The sequence below is a fragment of the Artemia franciscana genome, chromosome 14, assembly GCF_032884065.1.
Source record: "Artemia franciscana chromosome 14, ASM3288406v1, whole genome shotgun sequence".
Classification (NCBI taxonomy): domain Eukaryota; kingdom Metazoa; phylum Arthropoda; class Branchiopoda; order Anostraca; family Artemiidae; genus Artemia; species Artemia franciscana.
In genome coordinates this window covers 21121983-21148429 of record NC_088876.1, presented here as the reverse complement: position 1 = coordinate 21148429, position 26447 = coordinate 21121983, and the positions used below count along the sequence as shown (strand labels likewise).

Sequence of the window (26447 nt, the reverse complement as noted above, 5' to 3'; positions counted from 1 at the left end):
ATGATAGAACACAAACAAAAGGTAATTGTATGAAAAATGTATGATATAATAGAAAAAATATTAAATTATATGAAAAAACTATGATGCAATAGGAAAAGACATAAAATAAAGAGATTTGGTGTAAAGCAGGGGGAGAGAATATGCAACAGCCTTACTTAGCTTACTTGTTTGGCCTGAAATTTTTAGGTGTCATTTCTTCAAATTTTATTTCTATTTTTATTGTATTTTTTTATGAACAAAAACAATAGCACAATCTCTACAATTTTCCTACACTGGGGAATTCCCAATCTTGATTTGAGTACAATTTTCGTTTATATTTTCACTAATACATCACGCGAAAAACATTATGAATCTGCCAATCCAAAAAAATCAGCCTGGGCCCCTTGTTTAATTGCGTTTTTTTTATCCATTCAAGCTGTACTAACAAAGCTAAAACCGTGAAATCAATGCAGAATAATTTTGAATCATGAGAATATATATAGGCTATAAAATATGCATATTTTTCGAGCCGCTGCTCAAGATACGTTTGCTATTCTGAGATATATTGAGAAAGAAGAAAGTCTACCTGGTAGTACGAAATGCGTCTAACTCAATTTTTCAGTATATTTCGTGGTTTGTGTGCTATGAGCATGATTACGTCCAATTATTCTTCGTTTTCTTCTTAAATGAAAAATTCAGATTGATTTTTCTAGAAATTTTGCGTGCATTTTAAAAGTAATCCAATGTTTTTACAAAATAGAAACACATATTAAATAGCAACATAATAAAATAAAATCGATATTTGTACAGTGGTCAAGTTGATTTCTAAGTATTGAAGATATAAAAATAGATTCTAGAACCTTAATTTTGGTTGAATGGCAAAAGAAGACTTTCCGTAACTTTTCTTCTCACAGTAGCATTTTCACATTCAATGGCAGTTCGGCTTCCGTTAACAACTACTGCCGCATCATCTCTTGACTGGAACAAAAAAAAAAGATCAATGGACTACATAGTTTAGTATAGCATTGTAAAATATATTTATACAAAAGACCCAACAACAGCATGGTTCCAAAAAAAGAAAGAAAACACCCAGCAAAGATGGAACAGAAAAAAATGGAACAGAACAATTAAACAGGATGAACACGATTTCAAAAATTAATATAAACAAAATCATCATATGAAACCCATCACGGTGGATCATCCTCATACAATTAAACCGCTACAAATTCCTGATACTAATAAGCCAACCATTTACCAACAATTTTTGCACAAACAGCTCTTCTTCCTAATTCATTCACAAACCTTCGTTCTTAAATCGCTTAACCCGCCACATTTCTTTAGAAAATGAAACAAATTTTCCTCCCACTCTCTATACGTCGGATTTAATGCCTTTTTTCTATCAGTGTGAGCATTGATTTGTTCCCTTCTCTTCTATCAACAGATTATCTTTCATGCCGTCATTATAAACTATATTTCATTGAACTATATTTAAAATGCCATAAAGAAAGAAAACGACCAAAAATGGGGTTTTTAAAGGCCAAATGAAAATACTCAAGAAAACACAGAAAGTGCAAATCACGGATATTGGCGAATAACTTACTTTATTGTTGCTAGGTATTTGATTTTAATTCTTCAAATTTTTGGTCTTTTGTTTAATTTTTTGGTGGTTTTTATGGCGCTTGGTATTTACCAGCGATCACAATTCTGTCCGTCTGTCGTCGGTCCCTGTTTTGCTAGTTCGGGAACTTCCAGATAAGCTAGGACGATGAAAGTTAGCAGGCGTATCAGGGACCAGACCAGATTAAATTGGAAATAGTCTCTCCCAATTCGACCATCTGAGGGGAGCGAGCGAACGAGATAGTTGTGGGGGGGGGGAGTGGAAGGATGGTTAATTCGGAAAAATTAGAAAAAATTAGGTATTTTTAACTTACGAACGGGCTATCGGATCTTAATGAAATTTGATATTTAGAAGGATCTCGTGTCTCGGAAGCTCTTATTTTAAATCCAAAACTGGATCCGGTGACATTGGGAGCAGTTGGAGGGGGAACCGGAAATCTTGGAAAACGCTTAGAGTGGAGAGATCTGGATGAAACTTGGTGGGACAAACTTTACAATACCGAACAAGAAGAAACTACAGAAAAACTGTATTTACTTGTTTATCTTTGTAATAATTACCAATAAACAAAGAACAGCAAAATCGATAACTCTAGTACCACATCTAACTTTATGTTCTGACCTCATCACAAGTGCCATATGAGCCCAGGGCTCTTCTTTCATTGGTTTTGTTGGACTTTCCGCGTTTGTTTTTTTTTTTTTTTGCTTTTTCCTTGATTATTTTTTTCCCATATTATTTTGTTCGTTCTGAAGAATGGAGGCGGTTGTTCTCTCAAATGTTCGCTTTCTGTGTTTTCTTCAGTATGTTCATTTTACCTTTCAAAAACTCCATTTTTGATCGTTTTCTTTCTTTATGTTATGACAAGCCAATGTGGTTTAAGAAATCATCTATATTTAAAATACTTAAAACAGAATGCTTCAATTACTTATATGTAAGCAAATTATCAATCAAATTAAACTATACAATTTAACCCTTTCTATTTAAAGCTAAATGAAAGTAGATCTTATGAAGGAGAAGACAAATACGAACATTGATGATATTAATTGATTTTAAGAAATTGGTATAGAACATATTTTGGCACAATAGGATCGATTCAGGTTTCCCACTAAAACCGGTCCGGAAGACAACTCTCCAAAAAAACTGGGTATATTGCAACAAATTCATTTAGGGGAAAAACTTTGCTAACCAAGTTTCAATGGAGCACCGCCATGTTGACTAACCCCTAGTAACTTGTGTTTTTCTTGCTATAATTCTTCTATAATGCTTGTTTTCTGCAGAAGATAATAAGTTCCAAACCGGCCAAAGGAAGTAAATATTTTTAGGGGTTGTATTTCAAAAACGTGCCTCAATTCACCTATTATGCAGTTTTTTTTATCCTTAGACAGAAAAGGGTGCAACAACAGTGGACCAACTGGAATTAATATGCATGGCTGTAGAAATGGAATTCCCATCATTTGAAAGCTTTCCAATTTTTATCAGTTTATTCATTGACGTTGCAAGCTTCTATATACAATAAGAAAGTTTGCTTTTTATTTTCCAGAAAAAAGATTACAGATGTATGTTTTTTGTAGACATGTTTTTTTTCCAGGAGGCATCACAGTCCTAGAAGGTTGGGATTGAGGTTATTCGAACGGAATTAAAAGTTTTAGTGGCATTTTTAAAATGCCAAAAAGATTGTACCACGGTATCGTTTTCTTCTATTTGTGGTAACTGAACTACGATTTTGGTCCAAAGAGGACCAAGTTGCTATAATTTTTTGAATCGATCGAAAAAAAAAAAAATCGAGTTATTTTGCAGTTTATTTTTATTCCGTGACAAAAAAGGGTAAAACAATAACAATTCTGTTAATATGCATGTCGAAGTGAGAATGCTCATCAATTCAACACTTTCGAATTTTTCTCAGTTTATTGCCCCTCCCCTAGAAATCTTGATTTTATTGTTTTAAGGCAGTACCATATGCAAAAGCATACTTTTCAAAATAACATAGGTAAAAGCTCTTCTTTGGTTAGTTTTTCTAGGTTTCCAGGTTTTGGATCTTAGGCAATTATATTCCAGACAGAATCATAGTGAATCACGTGTTAGAAAAAGAAATTTATATTGCTTCACAACAGTCTTCTTTCATCCATGCTTTGGCACTACCCTAGCAGAGGTGCTTCAGTACAGAATCCAGGTTGCCTGGAAACATAAAACTTCTCAAGGTCCGAGCCAAATGCACACTCTATTATCAAAATAAAAACGTTTAATTTCTGTTTGTTTGTAAGATACTAATCTAGGTAATATAAATATTAGTGGGTGGGGGGGGGGGGGCTGTTATTATTGCTGAAGTTTAACTTTTGTACAACAATAACTATCGAATTTAGGATTATACATGTTTTTTTCTTTTTTTTCAAAGACAAAGCGGATTATCTGAGACAGGTTTACTATGCTTAATTCTATTCATTTATTGCTATTTATTACTTTAAAGAAATAAAACATTATTTGGAAAATCATCTTCTCTACGTGAAAACGGGTTACTGAAGTGTTTCTTTTGATTGAAATGGATTTCTTCCCTCTTTTATGCTTTTGTCATTATCATTATTAAGTACACTGACAAATAATTGTTCCAAAGAAATCTTCCACAAAATATTTGGTAAAAAAATAAAGAAGTTTGTTTTGGAGAGGCCACCAAAGGTTTGTAGCAAAGAACATAAAAAACTACAGAGGATTGGATCTTTGTAACTTTAGTAGGTTTCTTTTTTTTTACTGGAATTGAGAACTACCGCTACATAAACCCTAGACTAATTCTTTTTTCATAAATGTAAATTCGACAATGTAGAAACAAAACAATTTATACCAACAAACTTAATTGGAGCTTTAGAAATTTATTTACAAGAAGCCAAGCCCTTAATATTTGACCTGTTCCATAGTCAGCTTCAATAGGTCTGTGAAAGAAAAACAACAGAAAAACTTAACTCATGTGTTACCTTTTTGGCATCAAGGTGCAAAAAAAAAAAAAAAAAAAAAAAAAAAAAAAAAAAAAAAAAAAAAAAAAAAAAAAAAAAAATCATCTACACTATCAAGCGTTTACTGTTTCTTGGGATTTTTTTTTTTTTTACTGTAATATCAAGGCGCAAAATTGTATAATTGGCAAAATTAGTGTGGTAATAAATGTCTGATTTCAGTCTCTGAAAGAAACACGATCGGGAAGCTTGAAACAAAATCCAAGATACACCAGACGCTAGATGGCGTTGACGATTTTTTCACTACTATAAGTTATCCATGCTCTTTGGTAGTAATCACCTAATAGAAAAAATTCATCTATGTTTATTGCTTTAATCTATGCATGCGAATATGCAATATTTTCTAAGGCCTATTTTAGCATAAACCCATAAGTCAGATAGAACTCCACAAATATAAAACAAGTTGCCCTCCGATTTTTTGGGTCAATTAAAAAGAGAACTAGAGCTTTTGATTTCCTTTCAAATAAACCCTCCTTTGATCTTCTAAGACTATTGGTTTGATTCGACCACCCCTGGAGAGAACGAAAACATAAAAAACAAACACGCATCCGTGATCTTTCTTATGGCAAAAAAACTCCACATTTTTGCAGCCGGGAGCATGAAAACCTTTGCAGTTTAGTTCTCTGATGCGCTGAATCTGGTACTACGATTTCCAATAAGATTCCTTGACTTTTAGAAGAAGTTTCCCTCATTTTTTTTTTCAAAAATCAGGTAAATCTTCCCAGGCTCGTAGCTTTTAAGGGTAATATTGAAATTAATAAATTTTATAAATTCAGAATCAGCATAAAAGCTAATTCTATTGATGCATCTATTGTTATTCAAATTCTGTTTTTTTTTTAGTTTCGGTTACCATTCGGCCGAGTTGCTCCTTATTTACAGTTCGTTACCATGAACGGTTTGAAGATTCTTTTTTTTTTTTAAATGCGTGTTTTACATTATTTTGCGTCGAAAAACATTTTATCAAAAGAGACTTAATATCAGTTTTGCTGTGAAAACCGATCGTTCTTTTTAAAGATTTTTCAGAGGATATAACCTAAAAACAGAGAGATATCAAGCCTTGGAATTGCAATTGATTGAGTGAAAAAAACAGGACGAAATATTTTGTTGAGTTTTGTAAGCTGTATAGTTCGTTTGTTGCCCTGTAATGTTTTTAAGTTTTTTGCATAAATACAGCTAAGAATTTAAAGAGATGTTGGTCGGAAATTGTGTTCTAAGGTCTTTTATCAGAGATGCTAGACATATATGATGATTTGTTTCGGACAACGAACAGACTTGCAGTCGCACAAGTCTTCATTACTATGTTTTCACTTGAACACCCTATTGTCAACTAACAATTGGTTTGTCAAAACTTGATTTCACTTACTAGTCTGATTAAGAAATTTGAAGTCACTTGATAACCTTACAGTCCTTAATTTAAGTCCTTTAAGTAATTTTCCTTAAAGTTAAGTTATCAGCAATGTCCCTTTCAGGGGCGTTACTGTACAAAACGTTTGGAGGGGGGGGATTTACCGATTTGCTGGTCATTTTTACCACCTGTTTTTTTTATTAATAATTAGCATAATATCCATTTCAAATACAAAACTTGAGAGCGAAGTTAAGCCCAAAGAATCGCAAGTTAAAGAAGAATAGCCCATTAGTTCTTTTTCTCGAAGCATGTGTACAACTACCTGTTGATCTAGTGGAGAAAGGAGTAATACAGGGGGAAAAAAACGATAACATGATTTATATACAAACAGAACTCAGAAGTGATATATAATATCACTTCCGTATAGTAAAATATACGGATTAAATGCTGAATGACGAAAATGAAACTACAAAACCTCAGTTACTTAATTCGGCAGTCACAAAGCACATCATTACGAGGTGATCGAAACGGTCATCCTCCATCGTTGTACGTAAATGCATAATGACCAGTTTTAGTTTGCAGAAAATTCTTTTTGTCATGGCTAAAGTTGGTCATACTGTCACAATCTAATAGCAAACTGACCAGAGAGTCGGGAGTATTGATTTGACTGCATGAGTTCCGCCTATGTCTTTACTCGGAAATATCTTCATGACTTCGAAAAACCTTTCATAACTGTCGTCTGTTTTACCCAATAGGCTTTGGTACGCTGGCTCCAGGAAAGAAGAGTTATAATGGATTGAATCGTCCAAGCTGTTCACTAGGGTTCTGACGATGCCGCAAATATCCTTAGCACAGATCAATTTCCAGTCATTCAGTAGATCAGCTCCAGAATTCGAAATTGACCCTGAATAACGAGCAGGTGGACTCTTAGGATGTTGTTTAAGTTTGAATTGTCTTTGCCTATTGAACCAACTCTTTTCCACTGCTGCTTTTGATGCCTCGATTTCCCTCTATCTGATCCGTCGCGGAGGAGAGCATGGAAGATTTCATGTATCGCCCTCAATCTTGTGTTTAAAATTAGCAGATCGAGCTGTTTAATCTGAAGCTTTTCTGCAAGATTCTTTGTCTGGAACATGACCTGGCGCATGAACATAAGTATCGGAGTAAAATCAAACAGTTAATGTCTAAATGCAGAACTTGGGTGTTTTCTTTTATTATCTTGTCCATGTTCTGTTGCTATTAGCTCTTTGAGAACTTCAACAATAGTGTCTAAGCTAGTCAAAACTGTTGTCAAACTCGTACTCATTTTTCGTTGATTTTGAATTAAAATCAAGTAGTTGTGGGCATCAAGCCATGGCTAACTGTAGAAAAAGCCATGACAGATAGTCCGAGTGAGTGAGAGGCAAATCTGGCATACGCCCTTATTAGGATTGTATAAGAATGATGCCAGTTCATTTGTTGATAGATAAGTCTATCTATCATCCATCCATGCGTCATTCCTAGGGCGGAACTAAGGTAGATAGTCATAAAAATAAGGGATGAAGGATTTGGATTGATTTTGGGTTGATGAGTGACGAACAATGTCCATTGGACTTGTATGCAAGATCTGGGACTGAATTTACTTGGACTCACAGGCGAACAAGTAAAACCTGACCCTAATAGGCTTGACCGCTTTTCATTCATCTGTTCCTTTGGACTTGGGATAAGTCATTCAACTCACGTAATTTCCGAGGTTTGAAACTGAAATGTGGGTCCCTCGGATGAAAGTCGCTCTCTTTACCCTTAGAGCTCATAATCTACTAACCACCTAACCTGTTGTGTAACGTGACTACGACCTTGCCGCCTTACAAGTAACTGGTACTAGTTGCAACCCAACTAAGTTTTCGCCCATTCTTTCCAGTCAGTAATACCGCATCATTTACTGACTGAGATCGGAATTTGGGAAGATGTCAAGTCAACATTTTCATGTTCTTTATTTAACAGAAAGAAAAATTGTGGTGCCATCAGGCACCACAATCAGGGCACTAGTTAGTAAAACCGCTGCATTTACAGACCAAGATTGAGATTTTGGTAGATGTCATGTCATCATTTTCATGTTCTTTATTTAACCAAATGGAAAATTGTGGTGCTGTTCGTAAAATCGCTACATTTACCGACCAAAATCGAGATTTCGGCACGCATCATGTCAGTATTTTCATGCTTCTTATTTAACCGAATGGAATTTTGGTACTGTCTTGTCCCGACATGAGTCAGTAAAACCACTGCGTTTACGGACCTAGATTGAGATTACAGTAGATGTCATTCTAGTATTTTCATGTTCTTTATTTAACCGAATGGAAAATTATGGTGCCGTCCGTAAAATCACTGCATTAGTCGGTACAACCGCTATATTTACCGACCAATAAAGATTTCAGTCAGCTTCATGTCAGTATTTTCATGTTCTGTAGTTAACTGAATGAAACATTTTGGCTATCATGTTAGTATTTTCATGTTCTTTATTTAATCGAATGAAAAACTGTTGTGCCGTCCGAAAAATCACTGCACGAGTCGGTACAACCGCAACATTTAACGACCAATCGAGATTTCGGTACGCGTCATGTAAGTATTTTCATGTTCTTTATTTAATCGAATGAAACATTTTGGCACTACAAGTCACGTCCTGACACGAGTCGCTAAAACCGCCGCGTTTGCGGACCTAGAATGAGATTTCAGCAGATATCATGTTAGTATTTTCATGTTCTTTATTTAACCGAATGTAAAATTGTGGTGCAGTCCGAAAAATCACTGTACGAGTCGGTACAACCGTAATATTTAACGATCAATCGAGATTTCGGTACGCGTCATGTCAGTATTTTCATGTTATTTTTTTAATCAAATGAAACATTTTGGCACTATAAGTCACGTCCCGACACGAGTCGTTAAACCGCCGCGTTTACGGACCTAGAATGAGATTTCAGTAGATATTATGTAAGTATTTTCATGTTCTTTACTCCGAATAGAAAATTGTGGCGCCGTCCGTAAAATCACTGCACGGGTCGGTACAACCGCAACATTTAACGACCAATCGAGATTTCGGTACGCGCCACGTCAGTATTTTCGTGTTCTTTATTTAATCGAAGGAAACATTTTGGCACTATAAGTCACATCCCGACACGAGGCGTTAAAAACACCGCGTTTATGGACCTAGAAGGAGATTTCAGTAGATATCATGTTAGTATTTTCATGTTCTTTATTTAATCGAATGGAAAACTGTGGTGCCGTCCGAAAAATCGCTGCACGAGTCGGTACAACCGCTACATTTACCGACAGATCAAGATTTCGGTACACTTCATGTCAGTATTTTCATTTTCTTTATTTAGCCGAATGAAACATTTTGGCACTGCAAGCCACGTCCCGAGACGAGTCGGTAAAACTGCCGCATTTACAGACCTAGATTGAAATTTCAGTAGATGTCATGTTAGTATTTTCATATTCTTTATTTAACCTAATGAAAAATTGTGGTGCCATCCGTCAAATAGCTACACGAGTCGGTGGAACCGCTACATTTACCGACCGATCGATATTTCGGTATGCGTCATGCCAGTATTTTCATGTTCTTTATTTAACCGAATGAGAAATTTGGTACTGTAAGTCAAGTACCGACACAAGTCGGTAAAAACGCTACGCTTATAGACTAGGATTAAGATTTCGGTAGATGTCATGTCAGTATTTTTGTGGTCTTTATTTACCCGAAGAAAAAGTTTTAGTGGCGTCGGATATTTTGTTTTAATATTTTGTGGCCAAAAATATCGAAGGGAGCATCTCCCATCCCCCTCCCCCCCTCCTGCATGACGCTTCTGCTCCCTTCTCATCAAAACTGTTGGTTTTGCAAAGTCAGATTGAAATTTTTTTTTTTTTATTACTGTTTGGTTCGTTGGTATGCTGTTAGTTTTACAGTATGTGTTGAGATGGTCCATTAGTTTCTGACGACTCGCGTAAGTTGGATTGAAAACAGCTATCCAGATGACGAGAATCCATATGCTCTAGGAAAAGGCTCATAGTCTTTGATTGGCACATACGCACGTATTTTATTTAGAAGTTCGAATGAAATACACCATGAAATAGACTTACCAGAGTAATTTTCGTAACGTTTCCTTCTTTGGACACAACAACATCAGAGAATGAGGTTTTCAGACGATTCACTAAATCTTCTGCTTCAATTGGAACGAACGAGTCTAGAACAGGAACATGACCTTCCTATAAAACAATTTACAATCTTGAAGAAGCACATAAAATATTAGAAGATAATTGTCATAAAAAGCAAGACGATCCAAAGAAAACAGATTTATAAATTTGATCTAAATTCATCAAATTCGTAAAATAATTTAGAGGAAATTCTAGCCAGATATAAATAATTAAAAATAATTCAAATAGTTTATTTTAATAGATAATTTAAGTAACTTTTACTTAAATAAATAATATAATATATTAAAAACAACTTAAAATAAAATAGTTTTTAGCCAGAAAAAGTCTCAAATAAAATAAATGTCTCCTCAAAGGGCATCCTTTCCAAATGAGTTGTGCAAGTGAATACTTCTTACAGTGAACAACGGTCAATATTACCAGTTTGCGGAAGAAAATCTTTATCATTGTTAGATGAACTGTTTATTCGGCAATTCAATCTATTTTGAAAGTCAACTGGGACGTCGTCAAGAATGAAACCATTTTTCAGGATTTAATTCTGGATATTCCTACGAACGTTCAGGAAATAAATTGTCGGTTCTCATCCATGAGATAATAGAATAAAAAGAAATATAGAAAAAACAAAAAAGAAGAAGAAAAATAAAGAAAAAAAACAATTTACAAGAAAGGGAGAGAGAAACAAAAAAGATATTTTCATCGCGAGTGTAGCAAACATAGATTGTAACGAGCACAAAGGCAAATTACGTATATCTGTTGCCATTAAAAAAAACACACACCTACTAAATTAAAGCACAATTTATTCAAAACATATAAAAAAATAACTAGAGAAAAGCAAGAGTCTGATTAAAGCGAAAGAGACTTCGTCTCTTAGACTTATATTAATAAGAAAAAGACTTAACGAATATAGTGTTATAGAAATAATAATCGAATAAGAACTTTTTTTAACTTTTAAACAAAGTCAACACATTAGCATTGACCTAGTAAAACAGTTTATCTCCCACGTATTTATTTTTTTTTTCCCTGGCATCATCACATGCAACAAGTTCCACCAGAACAGTCAAAAAACAAAAAAGAAAACACAGCCCAAGGAGGAACCGGATCCAACTAGCCCCAGGATTAAGGCCAATTACCAACAGCCGATTTCAAACTTTGGACATGGCCTCTCTCCCAACCCAACTTCGTACGCAGAGACATTTTGAGTCTCTCTTGATCACTCAGCAGTTATTTACGCAATTGTTATAAATGACCAAATCATTGATTATTCACGCAAAAATTCAAATTAGAATATGAGTGCCCTAACTCAAAATACAAATGAGTACGCATTTCAAAGAAGGTGTTTCAGAGTAAATAATTGCAAAGAAAGTACACTATATAAGGACACAGTAGGCAATCCGACCAAATTTCGAAATATTTACTGTTCTATAATTTTTTATTTTGGAACGCCCTCAGGGGAAGTCTTAATAAAATCACCAAAGCCACTTCACTGAATTGAACAGTCGGGTGTGTAGATAAAAAAAATATGTGACGCTGAGTTTGTGGGTGGGCGATACAGCAATTCTAAGTAATAATTAAGGATTTAGCTTCGTGCATTTTAAATATTAGATAATTTTTAAAAAAGAAACTAACAGAAAATGAGACATTTAAAAATAAATTTCCATGCAATAAGTTTGGTATAATAAGTAAGGAAAAGTCAATAGGCGCGATTCAAACCTAGACAGTTACTCATAGCACGGCGGCTACTACCATGACCACTTCATGATTTCGAGTGCCACAATGCTACAATTAAGTAATATTGACAACTTTAGTTTATGCAATCGTCAGTCAATATTGATATAGTTAATATGTTAAACGTACGTCAATTAAAAAACGACTTGAAATTTGCGAACTCAAAAGGAACAAATTTAGCTCAAATAAGTGGGATTTTGGGCCCTATCTTGAGCATTGAGATTTTACTGAACGGTACTTTACGTTTTGTACATGAAAAACAACAACTCAGAGTTAAAAGCTTTTTTTTATGTTAGTGACATTCATTTATTTTTTATATCAGTGGCATTCATTATATTAGTAATATTCAATGGACTGCTTGTGACAATCCATTTAGCTTTGCTTGTTTAATATGGCACCAGATTTATTTAGACTTTTTTACTTTAATATTCATCTACTTCAAGTCTACATTTGAGGAGACTGGCAAAATATAATTATTTGGGTTAATTTGGGTTAAATAAGTTATATTTTTTCGTCCACATCGATTTTTATCTATTTTCATTTTAGTTTCCTGCTTTAGGTTGTGGTTATTCCAAGTTTTAACTTCGCTCTTTAGTTTTTTTGTTGAAACACTCCAACAAAAGTATTACAGACCAATAATTTTAAATCCAATGCCTATTCCTATTTCATGATAAATGCAAAACAGCTATAAAAATATTAAAAACAAAACAGCAATTTCACGGTAATATATAAAAAGAACATCCTTTCCTTGTTTCCAATTTCAAAATTCGAAATTGGAAAAGCAAAATTGCGTTTTCTCGCTATCACGTTACACATATTTGGACCCTTAGGGCTAAAAAGTTGTCATTGTGTTTTTGGTTATTTCAATCGGTTTTCTTACACCTTTAACACGAATTGAAGACAACTGTCTACTAGCTATTTATTTTTTACACCCATTCTTTCGCGTTGGGGATCCAAAACTATAAATTCTATGCGCTACTAGACTTTGATATTGGAATATAGGTCCCATCCCAACTTTTAAGCCAAACAGAGGGAGGGACTGCTAAAAAAATACGTTGTATTCTAAGATAGAAAGTGACATATCAATTCATGGAACATAAGTCGTTGTACTGTCGTAAGTCAACCTAACGGTCTAAAATGTTGACGCAGTCAACAGATGGGACACTATTATTTAAACTCCTGCTAAAAATAGCAATCTGTTAGTACACGCACAATAAGGTGGGATGAACAAAAATCACCCAATTTTTCAAACAATTTTTTATTTCTCAAATTCACATGCAAATTTCCAAATGGATTTCTTTTTTAATTGTTGCTCCTCCGAAATTGCCATTGTTTGACACTTTTTTTTGTAAAGAAAAAAAAAACAACAGAAACCTTAACCATAGATACCAAAAAAACTTCCAAAACGCTGATTTCGTTGTCCATCATTTTTGTTTGTGAATCGTTGTGCTTGTGGTCTTAAGTCTCCTAACCACCGATCTTGCTGTACTTCATTTTGGTTCATCATTACCCAAGACATTTTTTCGATGTCTTTTGCTTAAGCTGTTCGGATTCACTCATACTCTTGTGTAACTTTGCGTGACGTCGTAGATACAAAAAACTTCTTCTTCAGCTTTTTTCCCAGTAGTAATATTTTTGCTTTAATTAGGTTGCTACTTAATTCAGTAACAATCAGGTATGTTTCATTGCATATACCCTCTGAAGTATCTAAAATACGCGTTACAATAATTATCGTGTTACCCTTTAGTTTTACGTCATAAGGTGGCAAATCAGCAATTTAAAGTGAATTAACAAATTCTGGCATGAACTGAGTTATGTATTTATCATGGTATTTTTAATTTTAAGTCACAGGTTGACACATCAGCAATTTTAAATGAAATAAGAAATTCCGAACCATGGATTTCGTTGTTCATCATTTTTAGCTGTGATTCATTGTGATACTTGTAAAATTCTCCTTACCACAGGTTTTGCTGTGCTTCATTTTCGTTCACCATTACCGCAGATATTTTTCCTTGCCTTTTGTTTTAGCTGTTCGGATTGTCTTTTAACCGCAAATTGAATTAAGAAATTTCTAACCGCGGATTTCTGTATTTCTCGCTATAGTATTTCGAGTTTTAGCAGAAAAGAAAAGAAAAAAAAACGAATGTACTGACTAATAAACTATGCAATTTTTATAAGCCTTAGCAACAACTAATTCATTTTGAACTCTTTTTCTTTTCTTTTTTTATGCTAAATTTTGAAATACTACAAGCAAGATAGTCCTTTAGTCACCAAATCATCTAGGAATTTTTTATACCTATAACAGAAATAAATACTCTAATTATTCTCATAGAACGTCTTATGTTCACCATCGTATATACCCTGTCAGCAAGGCCGTATCCAGGATGTTTTTTTGGAGGGGGGGGGGGGGGTAAAAAATACATCAAAAATTTGTTTATATGCATTTTTGTTACGTTTTAACGAATCAAAAAAAAAAAAAAAAAATTAGGGGGAGGCGGAAGAAGGTTCAAGTCCCCTAAAAACTGCCCACCCCGGATACGGCCTCGCCAGTCAGATTCGGGGCAGAGAATTTCCTATTTTCATAAGTCTCTGCGGAATTCAGCCTGATTGACCGCATTGACGTTTGAATTAGAAGAAACAGAGGAGAATTGGACCAAATACAAAAAAAAAGTAACTCTGAAGACACAGACTTCCAAAGTTAATTAAATGAAACAGAATCTATTAGTTTCAGTGATAATTTTGAAAAATTGTGAGACCAGCTTGGACTTTACCAGTCCTGACTGGCGGTGCTGATATCCGTTTCATGGCCCTTCAGCTAGAATGATAATTCAACAAGAGCTAAGAGCTCGTATGGCACTTGTAACGAGGCCGGAAGAGGCAAGAGCTCATATGGCAAGAGCTCTAGCGAAATTCTAAAAATCAATAGATTGATATAAAAGGAAAATCAGAGGCTTAATGCCGGTCGGGATTTAAAATAAGAGCTCTGAGTCATGAGGTCCTTCTAAATATCAGAATTCATTAAGATCCGATCACCTACTCGTAAGTTAAAAATACCCCATTTTTTCCAATTTTTAATCTCCCTTCAGCCCCCCAGATGGTCAAATCGGGGAAAACGACTTTATCAAGTCAATTTGTGCAGCTCCCTGACACGCCTACCAATTTTCATCGTCCTAGCACGTCCACAAACACCAAACCCCACCCCCTAACTCTCTCAAATAGAGCGGATCCGGTCTGGTTACGTCAATCACGTATCTACGACATTTGCTTATTCTAGTTTCATCCCGATCTCTCCAATCTAAGCGTTTTCCAAGATTTTCGGTTTCCCCCTCCAAATCCCCCCAATTTCTACAGATCTGGTCGGGATTTGAAATAACAGCTTTGAGACGTGAGTTCCTTCTAAATATCAAATTTCATTAAAATCCGGTCACCCGTTCTTGAGTTCAAATAGCTCAATTTTTCTAATTTTTCAAAATTAACACCCCCCAGCCCCCCCTCCCAAGACGGATCCGTTTCAATTATGTCAATCGAGTATCTATAACTTGATATCTATAACGAGTATCTATAATTCATCCCGATCTCTCCACTCTAAGCATTTCCAAGATATCTGTTTCCACCCTCCAACCCCCTATGTCCCCGGATCCGATTTGAATTGAAAATGGAGCATCTGAGACATAAGATCTTTCTATATATCAAGTTTCATTAAGATCTGATAACCCTTTCGTAAGTTAAAAATACCTCATTTTTTCTAATTTTTCCGAGTTACTCCCCCCCCCCAACTCACACAAAGAGAGCAGATACAGTCCGGTTATGTCAATCATGTATCTTAGACTTGTGCTTATTCTTCCCACCAAGTTTCATCTTGATCTCTCCACTCTAAGCCATTTCCAAGATTTCCGACCCCCCCCCCCCCCCAAAGACACTGGATCCGGTCGAGATTTAAAATAAGAGATCTGAGTTACGAGTTTCTTCTAAATATGAAATTTCAGAAAGATCCAATCACTCCTTCGTAACTTAAAAATACCTCATTTTTTCTAATTTTTCCGATTTAACCGTCCCCCCCATTCCCCCCCCAGATGATCAAATCGGGGAAACGACAATTTCTAATTTAATCTGGTCTAGTCCCTGATACGCCTGCCAAATTTCATCATCCTAGCTTATCTGGAGGTGCCTAAACTAGCAAAACCGGGACCGACAGAATTTGGGATCGCTATATGTCACTTGGTAGATACCAAGTGCCATAAAAATCAACAGGGCCATCCTTTTCTTTCGTACACCCTTCCTATTTACTTTCCCAGATTTCTCCAGTTGCCCATTTAGAGATGGGTCGACTCTGGCTGAGCTAACAGACTCACGCTACAGACCCCATTCCAAACCAAATAACCAGCGACACCAGGATTCGTATCCGTGTCCTCACGGACAGAGTCTAGCGTGCTCATTACTCGATACATAATTAGAACTTTTCCCGAAAGAAAGAATAAAAAAAAATGTTCGAGCATCCTATGTAGAAGATAAAATTCCTAGAAGTACATCATCTAGTCAAACAGACAGTCCAGTCATTGGGTCTAGGAAATTTTAAGAGGCATAAAATAAAACTTACTTTCAAAATAAAATTATTATCTTTTAAATCCAACTGTCCTGTAATGGAACACATGAACTGTTCACGGAGCTTTTTCAATTGAATTTTCTTAGCCATCGTTGAGTCGATTAATAAATGTTCGGCAGATGTATCTAATGGTACCTCTAGCACATCAAGTCGTTTCATGGACTTCAATCGGATATCCTGAAAATATACATAGAACTATCATGGCTAACAGAACCAATGAAAATAAATGTGTTATCCCTTGCAACTTTTAACTGATTCGAGAAACCAGTCAAAAAGATCCTGGCAAATTATTATCATTTTTTCGCTTTTCTTTCGATTGAAGTTTAGAGTATTTTGCCAGCATCTGGGAAAACACAAAGACAAAACGAAATCGTAGACAAAATTGTGAGGAAAGACTAATTGTCGCAAATACACTTGTAACGTTGATAATGTAACGTGTCTTGCATTTATAACAGAAAAATGAAACTATTTTGGCAAGTGTGTGCTAATTTTCTTTCTTTATTTCAAAGCGAAAAGAAAAGTATTTTTTCCTGCTAAACAGTTATTAATCATTGACTATTAGAAAATATTATGGGACAAGAGTACACTGACCAATCGATAAAATGAATCAATTTGAGGGGGGGGGGGTAACTTTTCGCCACTAACAAGCATCTATAATGATATACAGTTTCAAATCTTCTACCCTCAAAATAGAAATATTTAGTCCACAATAGAACCCGAAACAATACTTATTACCTGCCCCATATATACAGAGGGAAACGTTCTTATTCGTTGGTAGGCCTAATAGATTTCTCTCCCATATAAGATATGTAACAGCCTATAACTTAAATAAATGGCTAAAAATTCAAACACGTGTTAAAATGACCCTACTGAAAATAGAAACTAAAATTTGGAATCAGACATTCACAAAGGTTTTTGGACCTTTCTTTACTGAAAATGTTAAACTAAACATCTAAATTCTAAAAACCAAATTATCTGCTTCATTGTTACATTCAAGTAAACCTCTTTACTGAACAAAAATGACTAAAATAAGTAGAGACTCCGAGCACAAGTGAATTCTGTCACTAACCATCAATTATAACAACTTTATGCTTCATAACATTGAAGACATTTATTGACTATTTCTTTTAAGGTTAGGTCATTTACTACCTTGTTAATAAGAATCAGAAAAGATAGCTTACTGGATCAAAGTTGATACCACTTTTAACAAGTTCGTCAAAAGCCACAACCGTTCCTGGTTTTGAATCTCTTACTAGTTTGACAGATTGAAGGGGACTCAAACTAGTGTCAATTGGAAATCGGAGCACTTTCATTGCCAGTGGGAAGTAAGGTGCCAGTGCATCCAAATGGTTAAATTCTGGCTCTAAAAAGAAGAAGGGTCAGTTGCAACTATTCATTGCTATTTAACGTCACAAACCAAGACTTCTTAGCTATGAAACAACTAGCTAAAATTTAGATACTAATTGAACCTTTCAGCCCTAGCAAAACACAATAAAAAACTAATAGATTTACCCCGACAGATATCTAATATATTAAAATAAGAATGAACAAGGATTTTTTTTTTAATTTTATTCTTTGTTTGTTTAACACCCTTGGTCCAACTGCCCTCTGAGTGGTTCAACTCACTACTAGCCAGCTAAATAATAAACTCCACTGCTAAGGATATTCACAAATACTTCAAGAAAAGGTTAGACTTAGGAATATGGTAAGGAAGCAACTACAAATATACTCGTCTAAACCATCCGGGTTGCAGCAGTAGCTAGCAGCCTAGTAATTAAACGGTCACGTCCCATAGAAACAAGAGCTAAGAGCCAAGAGATCATATGGTATGAGCTCTAACAAAATTCTATGAATCAATAGATTGATTTAAAAAGGAAAATAAGAGGCTTAATGCCGGTCAGGATTTAAAATAAGAGCTCTGAGTCACGATGTCCTTCTAAATATCAAAATTCATTAAGATCCGATCACCCACTCGTAAGTTATAAATACCTAATTTTTTCTAATTTTTCCTCTCCCTTTAGCCCCCCAGATGGTCGAATCGGAGAAAACGACTTTATCAAGTCAAATTGTGCAGCTCCCTGACACGCCTACCGATTTTAATCGTCCTAGCACGTCCAGAAGCACTAAACTCGCCAATCACTGAACCCCTCCCCCCAACTCCCCCAAAGACAGCGAATCCAGTACGATTCTGTCAATCACGTATCAAGGACATTTGTTTATTCTATCCACCAAGCTTCATCCCGGTTCCTCCACTCCAAGTGTTTTTCCAAGATTTCCCCCTCCAACTCCCCCCAATGTCAAAATATCTGGTCGGGATTTGAAATAAGAGCTCTGAGACATGAATTCCTTCTAAAAATCAAATTTCATTAAGATCCGATCATCTATTCGTAAGATAAAAATACCCTAATTTTCATGTTTTCCAAGAATTCCGGTTTCCCCCTCCAACTCCCCCCAATGTCACAGGATCTGGCCGGAATTTAAAATTAGAACTTTAAAGCACAAGATCCTTCTAAATATCAAATTTCATTAAGATCTGGTCACCCTTTCGTAAGTTACAAATACCTCAATTTTCAAAATTACCCCCCCCCCAATTCCACCAAAGAGAGCAGATCCGGTCCGGTTATGTCAGTCACGTATCTTAGACAGGTTTCTATTCTTCCCATCCAGTTTCCTCCTGATCTCACCGCTTCAGGTATTTTCTAAGATTTCCGGTCTCCCCAAGTGCCCCCCCCAATTACGCTTGATCCGGTTGAGGTTTAAAATAAGAGATCTAAGTTACGAGGTCCTTCTAAATATGAAGTTTCATGAAAATCCGATCTCTCCTTCGTAAGTTAAAAATACGTCATTTTTTCTTGTTTTTCAGAATTAACCCCCCCCCCCCCCAATAGAGCGGATCCGTTCCAATTATGTAAATCACGTATGTAAGACTTCTGCTTATTTTTCCCACCAAGTTTCATCCCGATCCCTCCAATCTAAGCATTTTCCATGATTTTAGGTTCCCCCACCCCAGACTTCCCCCAATGTCACCAGATCCAGTCAGGATTTAAAATAAGAGCTTTGAGACACGATATCCTTCTAGATATCAAATTTCATTGAGATCCGATCACCCGTTCGTAAGTTAAAAATACCTCATTTTTCTAATTTTTCAGAATTAACCCCTCCCCCAACTACCCCAAAGAGAGCGGATCCGTTCCGGTTATATCAATCATGTATCTAGGACTTGTGCTTATTTTTCCCACCAAGTTTCATCCCGATCCCTCCACTCTAAGTGTTTTCCAAGTTTTAGGTTTCCCCCTCCCACCCCCCCCCCCCCCCTCCAATGTCACCAGATCCGGTCGGGTTTAAAATAAGAGCTCTGAGACACAATATCCTTCCAAATATCAAATTTCATTGAGATCCGATCATCCGTTCGTAAGTTAAAAATACCTCATTTGTTCTAATTTTTCAGAAATAACCCCCCCCCCCCCAACTACCCCAAAGAGAGCGGATCCGTTCCGTTTATATCAATCATTAGGACTTGTGTCTATTTTTCCCACCAAGTTTCATCCCGATCCCTCCACTCTAAGTGTTTTCCAAGTTTTAGGTTCCCCCTCCCAACTCCCCCCCCCCAATGTCACCAGATTCGGTCGGGATTTTAAAATAAGAGCTCCAAGACACGGTATCCTTCTAAACATCAAATTTCATTGAGATCCGATCACCCGTTCGTAAGTTAAAAATACCTCATTTTTTAAATTTTTCAGAATTACCCCCCCCCCCCAACTACCCTAAAGATAGCGGATCTGTTCCGATTATGTCAATCATGCATCTGGGACTTGTGCTTATTTTTCCCATCAAATTTCATCCCGATCCCTCCACTCTAAGTGTTTTACAAGATTTTAGGTTTCCCCCCTCCAACTCCCCCAATGTCATCAGATCCGGTCGGGATTTAAAATACGAGCTCTGAGACAAAATATCATTCCAAACATCAAATTTCATTAAGATCCCATCACCCGCTCATAAGTTAAAAATACTTCATTTTCTATTTTTTCCGAATTAATACCAAGTGCCATAAATATGAAATAGTCCATAGCTCCTAAAACTAGAATCATAAAAAAACGAACTAAACCATTAGAACCGCCTTATCCGATACCCCTATATAGGAGACTTACCGTCCCTTGGCTTGAACAACAAGGGAAATATACTTGCTTGAAAATAAAGAAAAGCTCAAATAACGATATTCTTAATAGACGGCATCTCTTTCTTTTCTTTTTTTTCTTCTTTACTAGATAGCTTGGCACTGGAACATCATAGAGAGCTGTTTAATAGCTGATTTTAAAGGAAATTAATGGGATTATAATTACCTGTTTTAATTTTACCAAATTATTTTAAAAATATTACGAAAAACTGCATTTCTTAAGCACTGTAGTAGCTTTTGTTAATACAACATCAGGAATTTGTCACCTCTTGTGCTTTTGTGATAATAATAATAATTTATAATAAAGAACGAACTTTAGGACATAGCAACTAGAATAAACAATAAATCATCGTATGAATGGTGATGCAACATATTTATTTTTTGTGAATTTGGTTCAACGGGTACATCTTAGCATAGAGTGAACCACAGCCAATAGTAACCAAAAGTTAAACGCGTTTTGAAAAAAAAAATACATAAAGGATCTATATACTTCATATAGATCCTTTATTTTCTTCGATTATAGCTGAAACCTAGTAAGAAACAAACGACGGAACATAATAACTAAAAGTTAAGATAATACAATCATCTATTTTAATCCGGGATGCAGCGGTAGCTTGCAACCTAGTGAGAGACGATCACGTCCCATAGTAAAAAAAAACCCATAACTCCTAAAAATAGAGTCAGATAAAAAAAGAAGAACACTATTAGAACCACCATGTCCAATACCCACAATATAGCAGACTAACTGTCCCTTGGCTTGAACAGCAAGGAAAATATATTAGTTTGAAAATCAAGAAAAGTGGCTGCACAAAAATTTGAAGAATTAAAAATTTGAGATAGCCATTTCGTTCAACATAGTTGATAGGTCCAATATCTGTGTCTTTAGGGATGACACCCCCCCTACAGTTCTTGGGGCAAGGGTTATGAGTTATTCAATTCGTCTCTTGTTAACATATTGTATTTGTTATTGGGAAAGGGCGCGTGTTTGACCCTTGATGTCCAAAAAGGCTATAGATATTAACGTGAAGCTTTCAGGGAATGTTGAACTAAATCAAAACACACAATTTGCATGCAATTAGTCACAGTGGCATATCTGAGGAATGGCTTAGGATATTGAGTTGGAGCTTTCAGGGAATGATGCGAAGGATGTTAAATTGACTAAGAGGCAATGTATACACGCTGCTGCTACTACTACTACTACCAATATGACTATAACTACCATTTCGACTGCAACCTCTACTATGCTTTGATTTACTTCAGCATCTTTACAACATTCTCTGAAGTTTTTACCTCAATACCCTTGATAAACAACTGAGTCAAACTCATAACGAGCAGAAAGTGCCACAAAGAGCAGTAGAGATAACTTCCAGTGTGCCTTTTAAAGACCAGAACATAGTTGGCACTTTACTGAAAGCAAAATAATTTTAAATGTTTTATCTTTAAATATAATAAATCCAAAATTATTATGACTTTCAGGAATGAAAATCAGCGTATAGTGAATTATCATTTCATAATTATTTGTTCTTTTGAGTAATTTTGGTTATAATGGTGATTTTTAAAAAATCTTATTTCGATGGTATGAGAAATGCAAACACACATTTTGAAATAAAGATTGTTTTTAGTAAAGTGAAAATAGTACTCTGGTCATTAAATTTTGAATTTTTTCAGGGGGCAAAAGATGAAGATCTGTACTTGGGTGAGCCCAGAGAAAATATTCTTTGAATTAATCCAATGAAGACCCAGCTTTTCGTCTGACTGCCAAGAGAAAGATTCAACTGCGCTGCAGAGCTCAAATTTTAGGAGATATGAAGTGGAGTGAGAGGGGAAATCTTTCAAAGAATTCTATTCTCCCTTTCCAGAAAGCTAAAGCGTCTGTAAAGCAGCTAAAAAGAAGAAGAATACGAAAAATTTCCAAGAAAAATCTACATTAGGAAAAGAAAGAATAAATATACCTGTAAATATAATAGCATTCAAGGGGTTCGACTTCCACGTTGTAATAAATTGAACTACATCACCAAATCTCAAAGATGGATGCCCAGTAAAGACGACGCATGGCTAAACGAAAAAAGAGCTCATTATTTCTGACTTGAAGAAAAGGACATTGGTTTAAAGAATATGAAACTATCTAGGGGGGCCAAGGTCTCTATCGTACTTTATGTCACACAGGCTTTGGTTGTGGTTGTTCTCGTAGAAATTAGAGCGTTCCACCGATAAAGGATTATGATACAAGAAACTCACACATGGTGGCTATTATTCCAGTAGTAAACAGAAATACCTCACAAAAACTGCAAGTTGATAGTAAATTCCTTATTCGCTTTAAGATTTTTATGATTTCTCTATACGTAGTTGCATTCTCCTCAAATATTAGAAGTATACTCCTTAATATATGAGAACAGTTCTTTATTGCTGAAATTATTTCCGATTGATTAATAAAGTAAAACACCACAAAAAAAGACAAGAAATTATGCTATAAAAGACACTCGTAAAAATTTGACACTTTTCTTCAATCGTATTGGCGTCTCGCCAATAAGTTTGAACTTAGTGATTCAAATCCAAAGATAGTAAAGGGCCATCAAAGGAGCAGACTTACATATCTCTGCAAAGACTATCAATAACGACCATTCAAAACTCATGGTGAAAGGTTCTGTAATTCGTGCTAACGAAAGGATTCGGTCTTCCAGTGCTGGTAATCCAGAAGGAATGAGAACAGCTTAAGGAATGCTTAGTCGAAGCTCGAAATAATCTCGGCAAGTGGCGAGGGCAATTTAACATTTAACTCTTTTTCACACTGTAAGAGCTGCACCCACGACTGAACTTAAATGGTAGGATTGGAAACCACATGACTGTCAACCACTGTCTAGCGAACACTCTGACATTCGTATAGTTTGCTTTGATTATGCAGGATGGAGATGGGAAAATATAAAAAAAAACATCCTTTGTGGTGATAAGGCAGTATTTCATTCCTGTTGGTTTATGAACTGTCATTACTGGAATGATGACGTTCTTTATGATATCTCAAGAAAATTCAAGAATAAACTTAAGATGATATATCGCGTGGAGTGATTTCAGATAAGATTGCAGTGCCTTCCCTTTTTCACAACAACATGAATGCCAAAATGTCCCTCACCATAGAGAAAGATGAAATGTGGGCAGTTATCAAGGCCTTGCAGGATATTGAAGACTTGATTTCACGCAAAATGGAGATCCTCAAGATGGGGCATCTGTCATTTGTGAATGGCTAAATGAACATTTTTCTGGGAGAAGGTTTAGGACCAGCTAAGTGTCTAGCTATAAGCCCTGATCCATCACCTTGCAAATTTTCTCCTTTTGGGTTGGTTAAGGGAGCGAATTTCCCCTCCGAGATACAAGACTGTAGAAGAACTCGAAGGATGATTACAAGAAGCTACTCTTGCCATCCGACAAGAGAGAAAATCTGTCAATCCGATTCCCGAGAATCTTGAGAAGGCACTGACGAATAATGGTTTCAGACAGTGTTTCCACTTCATGATGGCAAGTTTTCCGTTCTGGTTGACCAAAAATCCGTAAAATTCCGACGACTGAGAATGAAAAATCCGTCAAATTTTCCGTTAAAAAATCCTAAAAATCCACAAAAAAATATGTTCAAATAGAACTCTTGTGGTAAGCAGTTGTTACAAGCAGAACAGTGTGCTCTGTTGAAACACTTCCTGGAGTTCAATGCTGCCCTCAAGAAAGATTCCACCAGATCCGTGAGCAGTCAAACGAGAAAAAAAAGCTAAAAATTCCATTTATTCACCTCTTGAAAAAGGTGGTTTGAACGGGATAGATAAGAGGGTTGGAAAAATGATGCACTGGCTACTTGAATTTGACCTAAAATATCGTCAAGCCTAACTGCGGATCAGTAAGTGCGTTCTTACCCACAGTTTTTTTTTCGAGTTCACATCTCGTTTCTCCCTTTTTGTGTTTTCAATGTAACTAATGAGCCCCCCCCCCTCCCACAAAGATACCAAAAGAGTTTTAAGACCGATGTTTAACAGTTCATGGATATTTTTCATATAGTCCAGAATGTCGCCGAGTATCTCGTTGCCTGTAAATTGCTAAATGAATCCCGCAACTATCTCATTGTGAAAAAGAACACAACTTCATGAAACCAAGTGTGTCACTGATACTTCTGCTTGAGTTGGACTAGAGTATATCTCAGATCGCTCGTCTATAGCGTCTATATCAGTCTATAGACTACACTTCCTATCTGATCATACAGCTCAAACATACAATATTCTGTTGAGTCGTATACAAATCAGCCTGTTGTCTAAATTATTAGACAGCTAAGCTAACTCAGTAAAAATTGTCCTTTTATCATGATAGACTACGATCTACAGTTACTTTGGGCTAAAAGAACTCGACGGATTTGATGTTTATGTACGGTAGACCAATTAAAACTCATGAAGGCCAATAACTCGGAAGCTAACTCCTTTGGAAGCCTCTAAATTTTTAGAAAATACACGCTTAGTGACTAGAACGGATACGGATATCGATTAAATATAATATATAATGCTGTATAAAAAACAAACAACCATTTTCTGGGGTACTGGGATACAATGGAAATCAGCTACCACTGCATGTCGGCGACGGCATCAGCTCCAGAAACAAGAGCTTCACGTTGTATACTAGCTAGTGTTTGACACTCTTCAACCGTCATGTTTGCCTTGACCGACATGATTCTTTTGGTCAGCTTTTGGTTCAGGGTGATCGATTCGGAGTGAACGTTTATCCTTCTCATCCCTGCCTTCGTTTGGATCGCAGTCCTTAGCGAGATGGATGAGAGACGATTCCAAGAATCAGTTTTGATGTTTTTTAGGACAATAAAAAATATTCAACGACGGCGTACAAGAATGGTAGCGAAAGCAAATACCTAATCACGACCATGCCGTTTGCAAACCTTGGACTTCCAGTGAGAGTATTGATCTTGGAAATCTTTTTCCAGAAGCCCAAAGTTTCAGTACTTTTGGGGAGGTCTGAGACCAGCATTTCCCGCCACTCGTCATGAATGGTTTTAGCGTTCCAGTTCAGAAGTTCGTATTTGCGAAGAAATTTTGATAGTTTTATTGGAGCTGTCGAGTCGGTGGCCATCACAGGGTCTAACAGATCAGCGTATACGAACATTTCGTCGTCAAATACGAATCTTTGCTTTATCTGCTAAATCGCCTCGACGTAAAGACAACGGGCTAACAAATACTCCAAATTAACAGAAAGGTCTTCAGTGCGAGTTCTTTGGTTTGACTGCAACGTCTCCAGAGATTCACTGGCGATTATCCCGAGATATAACTCTTCCAAAGCAAAGTATTCCCTGAAATTTTCAGGGTTCAACTCTAGCGCAGACGTCCCTCTGACGTAGGCCGCTTTCATAAGGTTTGTTGACAACTTACGGATCAGCAACTTCACTTCTGGCTGAATGATGGAAGAGCGGCTTTTCGCTCTAGAAGATTTTGTTAAAATCATTGAATAGCTCCAGAACATAGCTTTCAAATTCCAACTGGATTCTCAGAAGTGGATTAGCCAACGCTTGTGCAGCTCAATCGTTAGCGTGAGTAGGGTCTTCGAGAGCTGACCCTTGGAAATAGAGTTGCAAAGGACTCCACTGTTCGAGAATCTTATCAATGCACAATTTAACTGAAAGCCAACGCGTCTGCCCAGGCGAGAGCATTCGATGGATATCTGTGTCAGTAAATCTTTGGAAGAACACAAAGTCGCTCGTAGCACTCATGTTGAAATAGGCATAAACGGTACGACATAATCTTCTAGCCTCTTTATTAGCTTCTTACAGGCATAAGATGCTACTAGCTGTA

At 36.1% G+C, this 26447-nt stretch overlaps 1 protein-coding gene across 2 annotated transcripts in view; it reads right to left on the bottom strand.

Annotated features, from left to right (window-relative positions):
- Positions 1-683: 683 nt before the first annotated feature.
- The window catches only part of LOC136035443 (integrator complex subunit 9-like), a 58301-nt gene continuing 32537 nt past the window's right edge, over positions 684-26447 (bottom strand). For both annotated transcript variants that reach the window (XM_065717252.1, XM_065717251.1), the window contains exons 9-13: positions 22575-22677; positions 17630-17811; positions 16443-16625; positions 10049-10174; positions 684-957 (exon numbers count right to left, since the gene is read on the bottom strand). In XM_065717252.1, coding sequence (XP_065573324.1) covers positions 841-957; positions 10049-10174; positions 16443-16625; positions 17630-17811; positions 22575-22677 — 711 coding nt within the window. In that variant the 3' untranslated portion in view covers positions 684-840. The remainder of the gene's footprint in view (positions 958-10048; positions 10175-16442; positions 16626-17629; positions 17812-22574; positions 22678-26447) is intronic.